Consider the following 12,941-nt stretch of genomic DNA (forward strand, 5'->3'; position numbering starts at 1 on the left):
AATGACTGCATTGGCTATAAATAATTTGAATAGCATTAGTATAAGCAGCAAGAAAGGCACATCTGTGCTCTCTGAGCTAATAACATTCGTTATATCGATGCAATTGCATTGACTGGAAGCCTCTGTAATCTAGTAACACATCACTATTTTTGAATAATCCTAGTGTACACAGTTAGAGAAGCACACCTTCTGTGCTTATTGAGCTAATAATTTTGACATGTTCAAGCAGAGGCTAACCAAGAAAAGATTGTTGAAGCGGGGGGCTTGAACTCTCTGCTTACACTGATAAAAAACTCTGAGGATGAAACAATCAGGCGTGTCGCAGCTGGTGCTATTGCCAATCTTGCCATGAATGGTATGTTTCAATTTGGTTGGGTTTGTCCTGTCTTCTTTTTAGGTATGGTCCTTTTCTCTAATTTGTTGGGTGCTCAGACTCTAATTCAAAGATAAGTCTATGAGCTTTCTGGTTTACAGAGGGCACTCTTCTCCAGGCTTATTTCTAATTTCTCATGACAAAAAGTCCAAGGCTTCTATAGAATCTCTTAGATCTCGTGGTTGTTTTTGGAGAATCTCAGTTTATCACAACTATTCTTTTCTAGTCTCTCTTTTTCACAGTGAAACTTTTGGATCAAACATTTAATGACAGTTCATACAGTTCAATAAAGCTGCATGCCAGGAGCTCAAGCTCATAACCATAAGTTATGTACTGATAGCTCCAGGCTTGTGCAACTGCATTAGTAAAGCTTACGCCATGTTTCATTTTCTCTCAGAGACAAATCAGGAGTTGATAATGTTACAAGGTGGAATCAAGCTATTGGCCATCACAGCCAATGAGGCAGAAGATCCACAAACCCTGAGGATGGTGGCAGGGGCCATCGCCAATCTTTGTGGAAATGGTATTCAATGTATCCATTGTAAGGATAATATGCTGTTTTAAAAAAATGTGGAAAATAGTGGGGGAGGCATTTGTGCGATCTTGATTTCGACAGTATGTTTAACTTCTTTATAGCAAGAAAACCAGCCTTGGAAAGGGGTATTATTGTCGCTTTTCTCAGGAAGGGGTTTTCTTTTGACAGATAAGTTGCAAGGCAAGTTAAGGGAGGAGGGAGGGATCAAAGCTCTTCTAGGAATGGTAAGGTCAAGACATCCAGATGTTCTTGCACAGATTGCTAGGGGCATAGCAAACTTTGCAAAGTGTGAATCTCGTGGAGCAGCACAAGGTGTGTTCTCAGGGTTCACTTGATTGTTAAGAATTGAATATCTTCATGTTGGACTAACTGTCGCACACATTTCTAATCATGGAGAGTTGTACTTTAAGCCACCTGTTGTCTGCTACTCTGAACATCAAGAGTTGACTGATATCAGGACAAAGAAAAGGGAGATCCCTACTTATAGATGATGGTGCACTACCATGGGTAGTCTCAAATGCCAGCAGTGAGGCATCACCAATTCGACGGCACATAGAGCTTGCTCTTTGTCATCTTGCTCAGCATGGTATTTGATTTTGTCTAGCATCCGCAAGCCCATGCCTAACGGAAGAGAATGCTCAACAGACATGATGTATCAATTTTCGTATTAGAAAATGCAAGTCCCCATGAAATTATTCATATTAAGGAACAGATGCTGAGCTAACATTTTTACCAATGCAATTTGTTTGCAGAAGTAAATGCCAAAGATCTGGTCGCAGCTGGTGCACTATGGGAGTTGGTACGGATATCCAAAGAATGTTCCCGAGAGGACATAAGAAGTCTGGCCAAAAGAACTCTCAGTGCAAGTCCTATCTATCAGGCAGAACTAAGAAAATTGCATCTTGCTCATGAGTAAGGAGACTGAGCAATTGTATAATATCTGCCTTATCACTTGGCCTCATCTTACATGCATACATGCTTGATATGATTCATGTGCGTGGATTGGACAAAGGGTCTGCAAGAACACAGCACTCGTAATGCAATAATCATTAAGGAGCGGGCTTTTATAATGCTAATCCACAAAGCATGGAGATCACCTTTTGGAACAAAGCATGGAGTTCAACCTGACAAAATTATAAAGAGCAGTTGATTGTTCAGAGAGCCAGTGACATCCTTAATCACTGTAACATCACCACTTGCATCTTTACACCAAATTATCCCTTGTTCAGAGGATGGTTTGTAAGTCTCCATGTATTTTTTGTAGTTATGATGACAGATTTCCTAAGGATGGTTCGAGCAACCTCCATTTTTTAGTTGGCCATATCACAAATTCAATAGACATTTCAATCATTCAGACTATATAGACAAATAGTTACAAGGTGTTGCAATGGCTCTTCCCTGTTGCATTGGGAATCTATCCATTCTTGGGTATCTCATCAAGCTTATCAAGCAATCGGGCAAGAAATGAAGAGGTGAACTGGCATCTCATCATAAGCAGTATAAAATATACGAGTTCACCAAGATATCTTGCAGTCCGCAATATGTTGCTTATGGGTAAGACTCCCAATGAGAAGCCTTCAAAGAAAAACTTTTCCTTGATAGGGAAGCTTTGATTCCCATAACTAAAGCAAGCCTTCATGTCACTCAGTTGCACTATCACAAATTGATCAAACTTTATTTAATTTCTTATTGATCTATCTCTTTGTGAGTGTGTGTGTGTGTGTGTGTGTGTGTGTTTGTAAGGGCACTAATCAAGTTTTCCATTTTATTTTGTTTTGTTTTTTTGGGTGTGTGAGTAATTCTCCCAAAGAATACTACTAGTGTGTGAGTGAGTAATTCTCTCAAAGAATACTACTACTGTGTGAGTGTTAAGTCTAGTAAAACCAAGACATTGCCTTTAAAAAAGAATATCAATGAGAGGTTCATGAATCATAGGTGCAACTTGAGGTAGTGCATATCAATAAGAGGTTCGTGAATCATAGGTGCAACTTAAGGTAGTTATGCACTACCTCAAGAACTTTCAACCTATTGAGGCCATGCATTTTTTGAAAGTGGTAAGGATACATTTTGTAAAAAAGTACAAAATTAATATGTATTCTTTTGATTGGTGCACATGCAAAAAGTGCATCCTTGTCCATGACTTTTGCAATGTGGGTGGACTTCTTGTCCAAAAGTGGATGCTCAACCACAACTATGCAATAGGCCACCTCTCTAATTTGTAGAAGAGCAGATGCTCAACCACAAAATCTATAGTATGATTGGTTAAAAACTACAAAGTGGGTATCCGTCACATAGTGTGTAAGTAGCCTTAGTTCTCTCTCTCTCTCTCTCTCTCTCTCTCTCTCTCTCTCTCTCTCTCTCTCTAGATGGATGGTTGTAGTTACTCTTAAGCTAGCTCATGCACTTGTAAATCCTAGTTTTACTAGCTTGTTTGGCCTTTCAATCTTTGAGCATCATGTGAAGACACCGTATTTTTAAATTCCTTGCACTAATTGTAAGCCTTTGTTACTTTACTTGAAAGAAGAGTGCAAATATTGGGCATATAATTACATGTAGGTCTATTGTGCAAAATACAACACAAAGGGCACCTTTTTTTGCAATAATGCTAGTTTGATTTATTGTTTACCATTGGTCTTAAGAAAGAATCTAGGGCAATAACTTGTCTCCCAAGATATATCTAATGGATCAATTGCAATCTTCATCTCTTAGGTCATTTTGGCCTTTAGTAGATATTGATATGATTATATCACACACACGCATACACGATAAGCTATGTGTTATTGTAACAAATCAATGTGGTGAGAAATCATCATGGAATACAAAAGTAAAAACATCACAAACCCTTTGTTATTGGAGAGATCAATGGTTACATGTAATTGAAAATCACAATGTAAGAGTTATATCAAGGTCTATCATCAAACCGCCTAACCATAGGGCCTCCTTGTAAGCCTCAATAGTTGCAATGTTTTAGTAGCAAAAAAAGTCATGTATTTTTGCACTTTGGACATCTAATAAACATCATCTCCAACAAAGGTGATGACATAGCAAGAGATGGATCTCTTATTATTTGCATGTCCTCCATAATCAAAGTTTGTATAGCCCATGACTTCATTATCTTGGCCACCATAACAAATGCACGTATTTGTACTTCCCTCAACATATCTCATTATACCCTTCATGTTGTATTATGAAGTTTTATTTTTATTATTGTGGATTTTTGTCTATTTGTAGTGTAATCTGTGACTTATCATGCAAATGCATATGTATAATATTAGTTACATTATGCATGATAGATAGATGAAATACTAATGTCTTTTATATTGTGGGGAGCGGATAATTAGATGGAGTTAAGTAAAATTATTATTTTTGAGTACATTTAAATGCTTAAATTGTGTTTTAAAAAAATATTACTTGAAGTAATATTTTTTGTATGTGTTTATTAGTACAAGCACTTTACATATGCATGTGTATAATAATATATTCATTTTGATGTATTTATAAGTAAAGATAAAATATTATTTTTGTAAAGCTATAAGAAGAGAGTGTGTTTTGATTTATTTCCACAAAAGCAAGCTGTGCAAGGTGAAGAAAAGTAACCAATACAAAAAGGATGCTTTCAAAGTATTTTGAGCACAAAAGTGTATTCTAATATTATAGATGTATGGATGGGGGAGGTGTTTATCCATGTATGGGAAGAGATTGTACATATTCTTGTATTGTGCATATTGCAATATCAGAGTGAGAGCAAAAGAAAGTGTGCACAAGAGGGAGAAGAGAGCTCAAGAAATACAAGAATTAGAAAACCTTATTTAGTTGTTTATGGAGTACAACTAGTACACTCTCTTACCTCATTGAGATTGATCTCTAGGTTGTTTAGATAGCCTTTGGATGGCTAGGGTTAGGGTTTTCCCCTACCCTCCAGTCCATTCACACCTAGCTACCCTTATCCACCCTTGCATACATGGGGTTCATATGTCGATCTCTCAACACCCCCCTCAATGCCAGAGTGGTATTGGACTACAGGACATGTTAATGCGTCCCCCCTCCAACAAATGGGACACCTTTATAAATTAGGCTATAAGAGTTCTTATAAGTAGAGGATTTATAGATTTAGAAAAGTCGATCATCAGGTGTTTTGGAGACAAGGTTGGTCTTCAATTCTTTTGGTACTTCAAGGATGGTGCACATTTACTGGTAATATGCCTTTCATTTTGTCATTATATTTTTCCAATAGTTGTTGACAAGATATTCCTTCTCATTATTGCACTTCATCTTGTCAAGATATTTTTTACAACTATTCGTGACAAGATGTCCCTCCTTATTGCAAAAAGAGCATTTGGTGGAGATAGTGTGGACCAAGAGTTTCTCACATGTTATTGAAGTAAATGCCTGACTGGTGCTGCCTTCTTTTTTATTTATTTTCTCCCCATCTAAACAAGATTGAATGGTGCTTTCCAAGGTTGGATTAGGGATATTTGTAAGAGTAGTTACAAGGGTTGGGAATACCTTCTTTACACCTTTCAACTTCATCATGAATTGGAGCTTAAATTGAGGATAGATGTGCCATGAGCCCTTTCATGTGAGAGATGAGCTTAAATTGAGGATACATGGCTAGGGTTAGGGTTTTCTTCTTGTTTATACTTCAAGCTTAAAATTTTGATATTAAGAAAACTTTAGAGTTCTTTTCTTTAGTGCCATAAAGCTTTTCAAGCTCATTCCATTTCTCCTTGGTAGTGGAGAGTTAATGTTATGAATCAAGGATTCATCTAGATGAAGTGTGATTATGTATTGGGCTCTTTCATTATCTTCTACATCAAGTCGATTTGATGGGTTAATAACCTTGGTCCCTTTGATGAAGGGACGGTAGCTCTATTCCATCATTTTATACTTCACTAATACCTGCCATGGATGAAAGTCTTTTCCATTAAACTTACGGAGATGAGGTCTAACATTAGCATAGGCCATGGCCATAATAGGAAAGTCTTATTGATTGCACTAGGCAATGGCAGTGTCTAGTCCTTTATACACACAGGCCAATAAGTGTGGAAGCAAAAGAAATGATTAATACATAATAGGCTCGAATGTGATGTTTTACAAGATGAGATGAGGGGTGAGGACAATGGTCTATGTGTTTATAACCTACACATAGCCTTACAATGATAGTTAAGTACTTAATGAATATACTTAAGATAGAGACTAAAATCCTTTAGGGTAAAACATCTACCACATATTGATTGGAAACAAGATTATGACTATGAGATATAGCATTAGTGCTTACAAGCACTAATCTCATAGTATATGTTTACAACTCGGCTTTCTTATGAGCTTAATGATGTGGGAGAGGGAAAATCCTAACCCTATAATTTATATATAAAAGTAATGAGCTTGAATGGAAATGGTTATTCTTATGTGTGCAAACTTTGCTTCTCTACCTTCTTGCTCTAAAGTCTTGTGTGTGAGAGGGAGTATGTGAGAGTGTGAGATTGAGAGGGAGAGAGAGAGCGAGTGGTGAGGGACAAGGAGAGTGAAACATCTAGCCTTCTCTCTAGTATTCTCTCATGTCCATCGTATTTTCTCTTACATGATGTGGGCCATAGAGGGTTGAGGGGCAATGGAGTGCTCACTTGGATCATGTAACTAGTCCTTGTGCCTTCTTACATATTCTACATAATTAGAGTCTGTGTAACCCATGAATTTAATGTCTTGGCTGCCATAGCAAACACACAAGTTTGTAGTGTCCTTAAATCTCATGATACTCTTCACGACGCTCCAATGTTGCATGCTAGATGTTGCCATATAGTGAGCCATAACTCCCACTATAAATGTTGTGTCAAGTATAGTGGCTAGGCATACATCATGCTACTCAATCATTGCAGATGCATAGGGAAACTTGGCCATCTCAACCCTCTCATTATCTGATTGGGAATAATCAACCTAACTAACCTTCACATGGGAAGGTAGAGGTGTGCCAGTCAGCTTACCAACCCACATATGAAACAACTCAAGTACTTTATGAATGTACTCCTTTTGTGACAAGTAGAGGAGTCCCTTAGAGCGATTGCGCATAATGTGCATACCAAGTATGTGAGAGGCATGCCCCATGTCCTTCATCTCAAATCTCTTCTTGAGATGAGTCTTCAAAGCATCTAGCTCAACATAAGCACTCACATTGATTAGAGTATAATATGCTCTCAATGGGACTATTCTAAAAATGATATGCAATTAAGTATGCTTCTCATACCAAGCATGAGATCCTTGCTTTAGGCCAAACAAAACATTTTTCAATCTATGCACTTTGTTTTCTTAGCTCTGCACAAAACCACGAGGTTAAAAACATACACTTCCTCATGTAAATCATCATTCAAAATTCAATTTTGATGTTGAATTAATATACATTGCAACCATTATGAGGGTGATGTGTTGTTGATCATTATGGTTTATGTTGATGACATGCTACTCATTGGTCCTAATGAGATGAATATTGTTGAATTTAAGGTTGAGTTGAATTCATCTTTTGACATGTTAGATTTGGTTCTACTACATCATCATTTGGGCATTTAGATTAAGCAGTGTGATGGAGATATTGCTTTGTGTCAAACAAAGTATGTTCAGATATTATTGTAGAGATTTTGTTTGAAAGATTGCAAGCATGTTACTACTCCTATGGAGATAGATTTGAAGTTGCACCTTCATGATACCGGTTGATGGCTTCCTCTATCAATAGACTATTGGATGCTTGATTTATGCATACATTATGAGGCGTGACATTTAGTTTGCAAAATCATAGATGAGCAAGTTCATGCATAGCCCAAGTACTAAGCATTGATAGATAGTGAAGTGAATCTTTCGCTACTTGAGTGATACTCCATACCTTAGGCTATTTTATTCCAAGAGAGGGTCATTATTATGAGATCTACATGCTTTTTTGGATTCTAACTAGGCTAGTTGTTACGATACTCATGTATCCACATGTGATTTTTGCTTCATGCTTGGTAGCTCTAGCATGTTGTGGTTGAGCAAGGAGTAGCCTATGGTGGCCACTTTTACAACTACACTTGAGTTTGTTTGGCTCAGATGCCTCTTGTCTGATTTGGGTCATCTACCACCACCATCTTCACTGATAGTCAAAGAGCATTGGCAATTGCATGGAATCTAGTGCTCCATGCATATACTTTAGCCTTGTAAATCTTGTCTTTCGAAACCTCTCAATACCCTTTGAGTTGTATCTATCGACCTTCTTCTTTGTTGAGATATCGAGCTCCACTCGTGATGCGCTAGGGTGACCGTTGTGTATTTATGTCACCGACTTGTCAGTTGCAGACGCGGTTGGTACACCGCTCATGAATAATAGCTACATGATAGCTATCCTTATCTACTCTAGTTCGTGGCTCAGTTAGTATGCCACCTTAGTTACTTGAGTTTGGTTTGAGACCCATATATAGGGTTCTTCTATTTCTTTGTATGAGAGTTCTTTTGGCTTACACAACTAAGAAGAGGAAAACTGTTTTCAGCCTCCACCCTTGTGTGTATTCCCCCATTGTGCAAGCAAGAAAGCTACAAGTGAGACTCCTTCCTTCTCTCCCACAATCTTGACATGGTATCAGAGCCTTGTTCGTGGTAAGGAGCTCAAAAAAGCAAGCCAAGCTCGCGGTGTTCCGGTAAGAGGAGCAATGTTGCTTTCATTTTCTGTTTTGGGAGCAGATCTCTGCAGGTAGCACAGCCGGAAAGTGCAGGAGTGCATTGTCTCAGGTTGAGATGCCCTTCGTGGTGAAGCAAGAGGGCAGTATATGCTGCGGGAAGGGGTTTAGCCCTCGGCAACCTTATTTTTTTGATTTGAGGCCATTTCGGGGCCTGTTTTGGAGGCGGAAGTTTTCTGCACGCACTCAGGAAAAGGCCCAGTTTTATGCTGTGCTGCCACTGTTCTACAGGTCGGTGAATAGTTACTGTAAAAATTGCATTGTATGCTTGTGCGCAGAGACATTGGGAGTTACAGAATCATCCCTGTTGCCTGTTGATGCAAGATCGTCACTAGGAAGTGACTGTGTGGTCAAATACCACTTTCGCCAGTTTTGCAGATTTTCCCTTGTGAGGGTGAAGCTGTGGTTTTTGCAGTGACAGAATTTTTTGCAGTCTTCTGTAATGGCATCTGATTCTCTTTCATAGATTGTCACTGAAAAGCTTGACAAGAACAACTTCCAAGCATGGAAGTTTAGAATGACGAATTTCCTTATGGGAAAAGGATATTGGGAATTTGTTGCAGGAAATAAAGAAGAACCAGTTCTTCCTGATGTTCCCAATCAACAGCAAATGCAGGCATTTAAAGCATGGCATGAGAGAGCCAAGAAAGTTATGTATTTGCTGTCTATCAGCATTTCAGACTCTATGATTGTGCATATTCAGGATGCAAATACGCCAAAGGAGGCATGGGATACTTTGTCAAAAATGTATAGCACAAATACGCAAGCCAGGAAAATGCAGCTCAAGCAAGAGTTGCACAATGTGCAAAGAGAAAATATGAGCATCAACGACTACCACATGAAGGTGAAGAAGATTGCAGATGTACTTGCTTCCATTGGGTCACCAGTGGAAGATGATGATTTAGTTTCGGTGACCTTGAATGGTTTAGGAAAGGATTATGCATAGTTTCGGACATCCATTTCAGTTCGTGAAAGATTTCCTGATTTTGAGGAGTTGATTGCTCTTCTAATTTCTGAGGAACAGAGAAATGGTGGTGCATCTTCTTCAGGAGGAACTTCAAAAGAAGTTGTCTTCTACTCAAATGCTGGAAGAGGTAGAGGTAGAGGCAGGGGGAGCCAAAGAGGTCGTGGTGGATGGCAAAGAGGTCAAAATGCAAACAGTAATGTTGAATGCTACTACTGTGGTAAAATGGGTCATATGGCTAAAGACTGCTATAAAAAGCAGAATGACATCATGAATGGAAAACTGCAACAAGGGAATTATGCATCTTCTAGTAGACAGGGTGATGACAGAAATGAGCATTTGTTTATGGTGCAGCACATGAACAATTCTGTGACAAGTGCAGAAGAAAGCAATGATGTATGGTATGTTGACTCAGGTGCATCAAACCACATGACAGGTCATGCAGAATGGATGGAGGATGCAAGGAAAATGGAAAAACCAGGATTTGTGGAGACTGGTGATGATACTGCACATCCTATTGTGCAGATTGGAAAAATTCCCTTGTCTATGCAGGATGGGAAAAAGAAATACCTATCCGATGTATTTCATGTCCCGAATATCACCAAGAATCTGGTTTCTGTTGGTCAAATGGTTGAACAGGGCTTGCAGGTCAGATTTAATCCTCATGGATGCTTTGTTGAGGATATGAAAAATAAAGGTCGCTTGATAGCAAAAGGAAATAAGAAGGACAGAATGTTTACATTGGATGCAGACATGCCTGAATTGAGTACAGCAATGTTTGCACATGGGACCGGTGTAGTTGCAGATATTGATATCTGGCATAAACGCATTGGTCATGTTAATGTACAGCGACTTAAATCAATGCAGGCCCAAAACATTGTTGCAGGATTGCCTAAGTTCAAGGTTGCAGAAATGCATAAGGTATGTGAAGCCTGTCAGTTTGGAAAACAGGCAAGGAAACCATTTCCTAGACATGTTCAAGAGAGTAAGAAGCCATTGGAATTAATCCACTCTGATGTGTGGACTACTAAAGCTGCATCTCTTGGAGGCTGTCATTATTTTGTCAGTTTTATTGATGACTATAGCAGAAAAGTTTGGGTGTATTTTATGAAAAAGAAAAGTGAAGTTTTTGGGCATTTCAAAACCCTTAAAGCTATGGTTGAAAAAGAAACAGGCCTGCAAATAAAATGCCTAAGGTCAGATGGAGGGGGAGAGTACCTCTCAAATGAGTTTGCAAGGTTCCTGCAGGAGCATGGCATAAAGCAGCAATATTCATGCAATCATACCCCACAACAAAATGGAGTTGCAGAAAGAAAAAACAGGCATATTGGAGAGGTATCTCGTGTCATGCTCAATGAAAAAGACTTGCCAGATTTTTATTGGGCTGAAGCAGTTGCTACAGCAGTCTACATAATGAACAGGACTCCCACTGCAGCAATACATGGAATGACTCTAGAGGAGAGGTATACTGGTAGGAAACCAGATATTTCTCATTTGAAAATTTTTTGTTGCATTGCCTATGTACATGTGCCAGATGAGTTGAGATCCAAGTTGGATCCAAAAGCTGAGAAGTGTATCTTTATTGGTTACTCTCTGCAGCAAAAAGGGTATAGATGCTATAACCCTTCTACTCGTAAGTTTACAGTGAGCAGAGATGTTGTTTTTGATGAGATGAGTAGTTGGTATAAACCAGTAAATGTGATTGATGATGTAGATGCACAAAATGGCAATGTTGCACAGAATTCACAGCAGCAGTCACAAAATATTAGTGGACCTGGAGCGTCCTCTAGCAGTGGTTCACATTCTTCGCCATGGACAGGCAGATTGAGATCAGGAGAATCTTCTCAAAGTAATGCAAATAGTGGTATGCAGGTATCACGAAAAGGAAAAGAGAAGGTTGATCAGCCCATGTTTGATGTGAATGCAGGTCACTCTTATGTGGATGGTGAATCCAGTGGCTCAGAACAGAGCATTGATGATGAGTTGGGTATTCCTTCTATTGTTACACCTGGAGTAAGGAAGACCAGGAATGTTTTGAGAGCACCTGGGAGTGAACCTATTTTGCGCAGGTCTACGAGAGCTAGGTATCTTGTGGATAGGCTGAAATATGATGGATTTACAGCCATTCACTATGCATATATGGTTAGAGTGATACAGGAACCAGAACCCACTTCTTTTGAGAAAGCCATGGGAAAAGAAAAATGGGAGAAAGCCATGGATGAAGAAATGGATGCCTTGGAAGCAAATGCTACATGGGAATTGGTACCTTTGCCTAAAGGTAAGAATGCAATTGGCTGTAAGTGGGTTTATAAGGTGAAGCACAATGCAGATGGTTCTGTGAACAGATACAAGGCAAGATTAGTAGTCAAGGGGTATGCACAAGCATATGGCATTGACTATGAAGAAACATTCAGTCCGGTTGCAAGGATGGCAACCGTAAGAGCAGTCATTGCTATGGCTGCATCAAAGGGATGGTCTTTACATCAGATGGATGTAAAGAATGCCTTCTTGCATGGTGATTTGCAAGAAGAGGTATATATGGAGCAGCCACCAGGTTATGTGCATGTTGTTCATCCTGAGTTTGTTTGCAGGTTGAAGAAAGCCTTGTATGGCTTGAAGCAAGCACCTAGAGCATGGTCTGACAAGATAGGACAGTATCTTGTCACTATTGGCTTTCAGATTTCCAAGGCAGATTTCTCACTTTATGTGAGAAAAACAGAGAAAGGTATTATGCTACTTGTCATTTATGTTGATGATTTGATTATGACAGGTGACAGTGATGAAGATATCCTTCATGTGAAAATGCTATTGAAGCAGAAGTTTGAGATGAAGGATTTGGGAGAGCTGCGTTATTTCTTGGGCATTGAGGTGATTAGATCACCAAGTGGGATACAGCTCTTGCAGAGACAGTATGGATTGGACATGTTGTCCAAATATGGGATGACAGGCTATAAGCCTATTTCAGTTCCTTTGGAGCAGAATGTGAAGCTGAGCACAAATGCAGGTGAGCTTCTGGAAGACCCTACTATGTACAGACGCATAGTAGGAAGTTTGATTTATATGACTATTACCAGGCCAGATTTGAGCTATGCTGTTGGATTGGTAAGTCAGTTTATGCAGGCTCCAAGGAAACCGCATTTGGATGCGGCTAGACGCATACTCAGGTATGTGAAGTCCACATTGCAGTATGGACTATTTTATGAGACTGGGGTTCAGATACATTTGCATGGATACACTGATGTTGATTGGGCTGGCAGTATTTCTGATAGACGATCTACCAGTGGATATGTGTTCTCTTTTGGGAGTGCTGCAGTCACTTGGAGCAGCAAGAAACAGCCTACAGTTGCCTTGTCGAGCACAGAGGCTGAGTAC

The 12,941-nt window shown here is 39.2% G+C and overlaps 1 protein-coding gene across 6 annotated transcripts in view; it reads left to right on the forward strand.

Moving 5' to 3' along the window:
- LOC148012972 (kinesin-like protein KIN-UB) overlaps window positions 1-2,571 on the forward strand; it is a 120,309-nt gene extending 117,738 nt beyond the window's left edge. For 4 of the 6 annotated variants that reach the window (XM_087667460.1, XM_087667462.1, XM_087667464.1 and 1 more), the window contains 5 exons: window positions 230-355; window positions 771-914; window positions 1,077-1,220; window positions 1,366-1,494; window positions 1,661-2,571. In XM_087667460.1, coding sequence (XP_087523586.1) covers window positions 230-355; window positions 771-914; window positions 1,077-1,220; window positions 1,366-1,494; window positions 1,661-1,824 — 707 coding nt within the window. In that variant the 3' untranslated portion in view covers window positions 1,825-2,571. The remainder of the gene's footprint in view (window positions 1-229; window positions 356-770; window positions 915-1,076; window positions 1,221-1,365; window positions 1,495-1,660) is intronic. The other 2 variants (XM_087667461.1, XM_087667463.1) reach the window with 1 other exon arrangement.
- The last annotated feature ends 10,370 nt before the right edge of the window (window positions 2,572-12,941 follow it).

This window comes from Lygodium microphyllum, chromosome 26 (genome assembly GCF_053477565.2).
Source record: "Lygodium microphyllum isolate KBCC chromosome 26, Lygodium_microphyllum_v1.1.10, whole genome shotgun sequence".
Taxonomy (NCBI): Eukaryota; Viridiplantae; Streptophyta; class Polypodiopsida; order Schizaeales; family Lygodiaceae; genus Lygodium; species Lygodium microphyllum.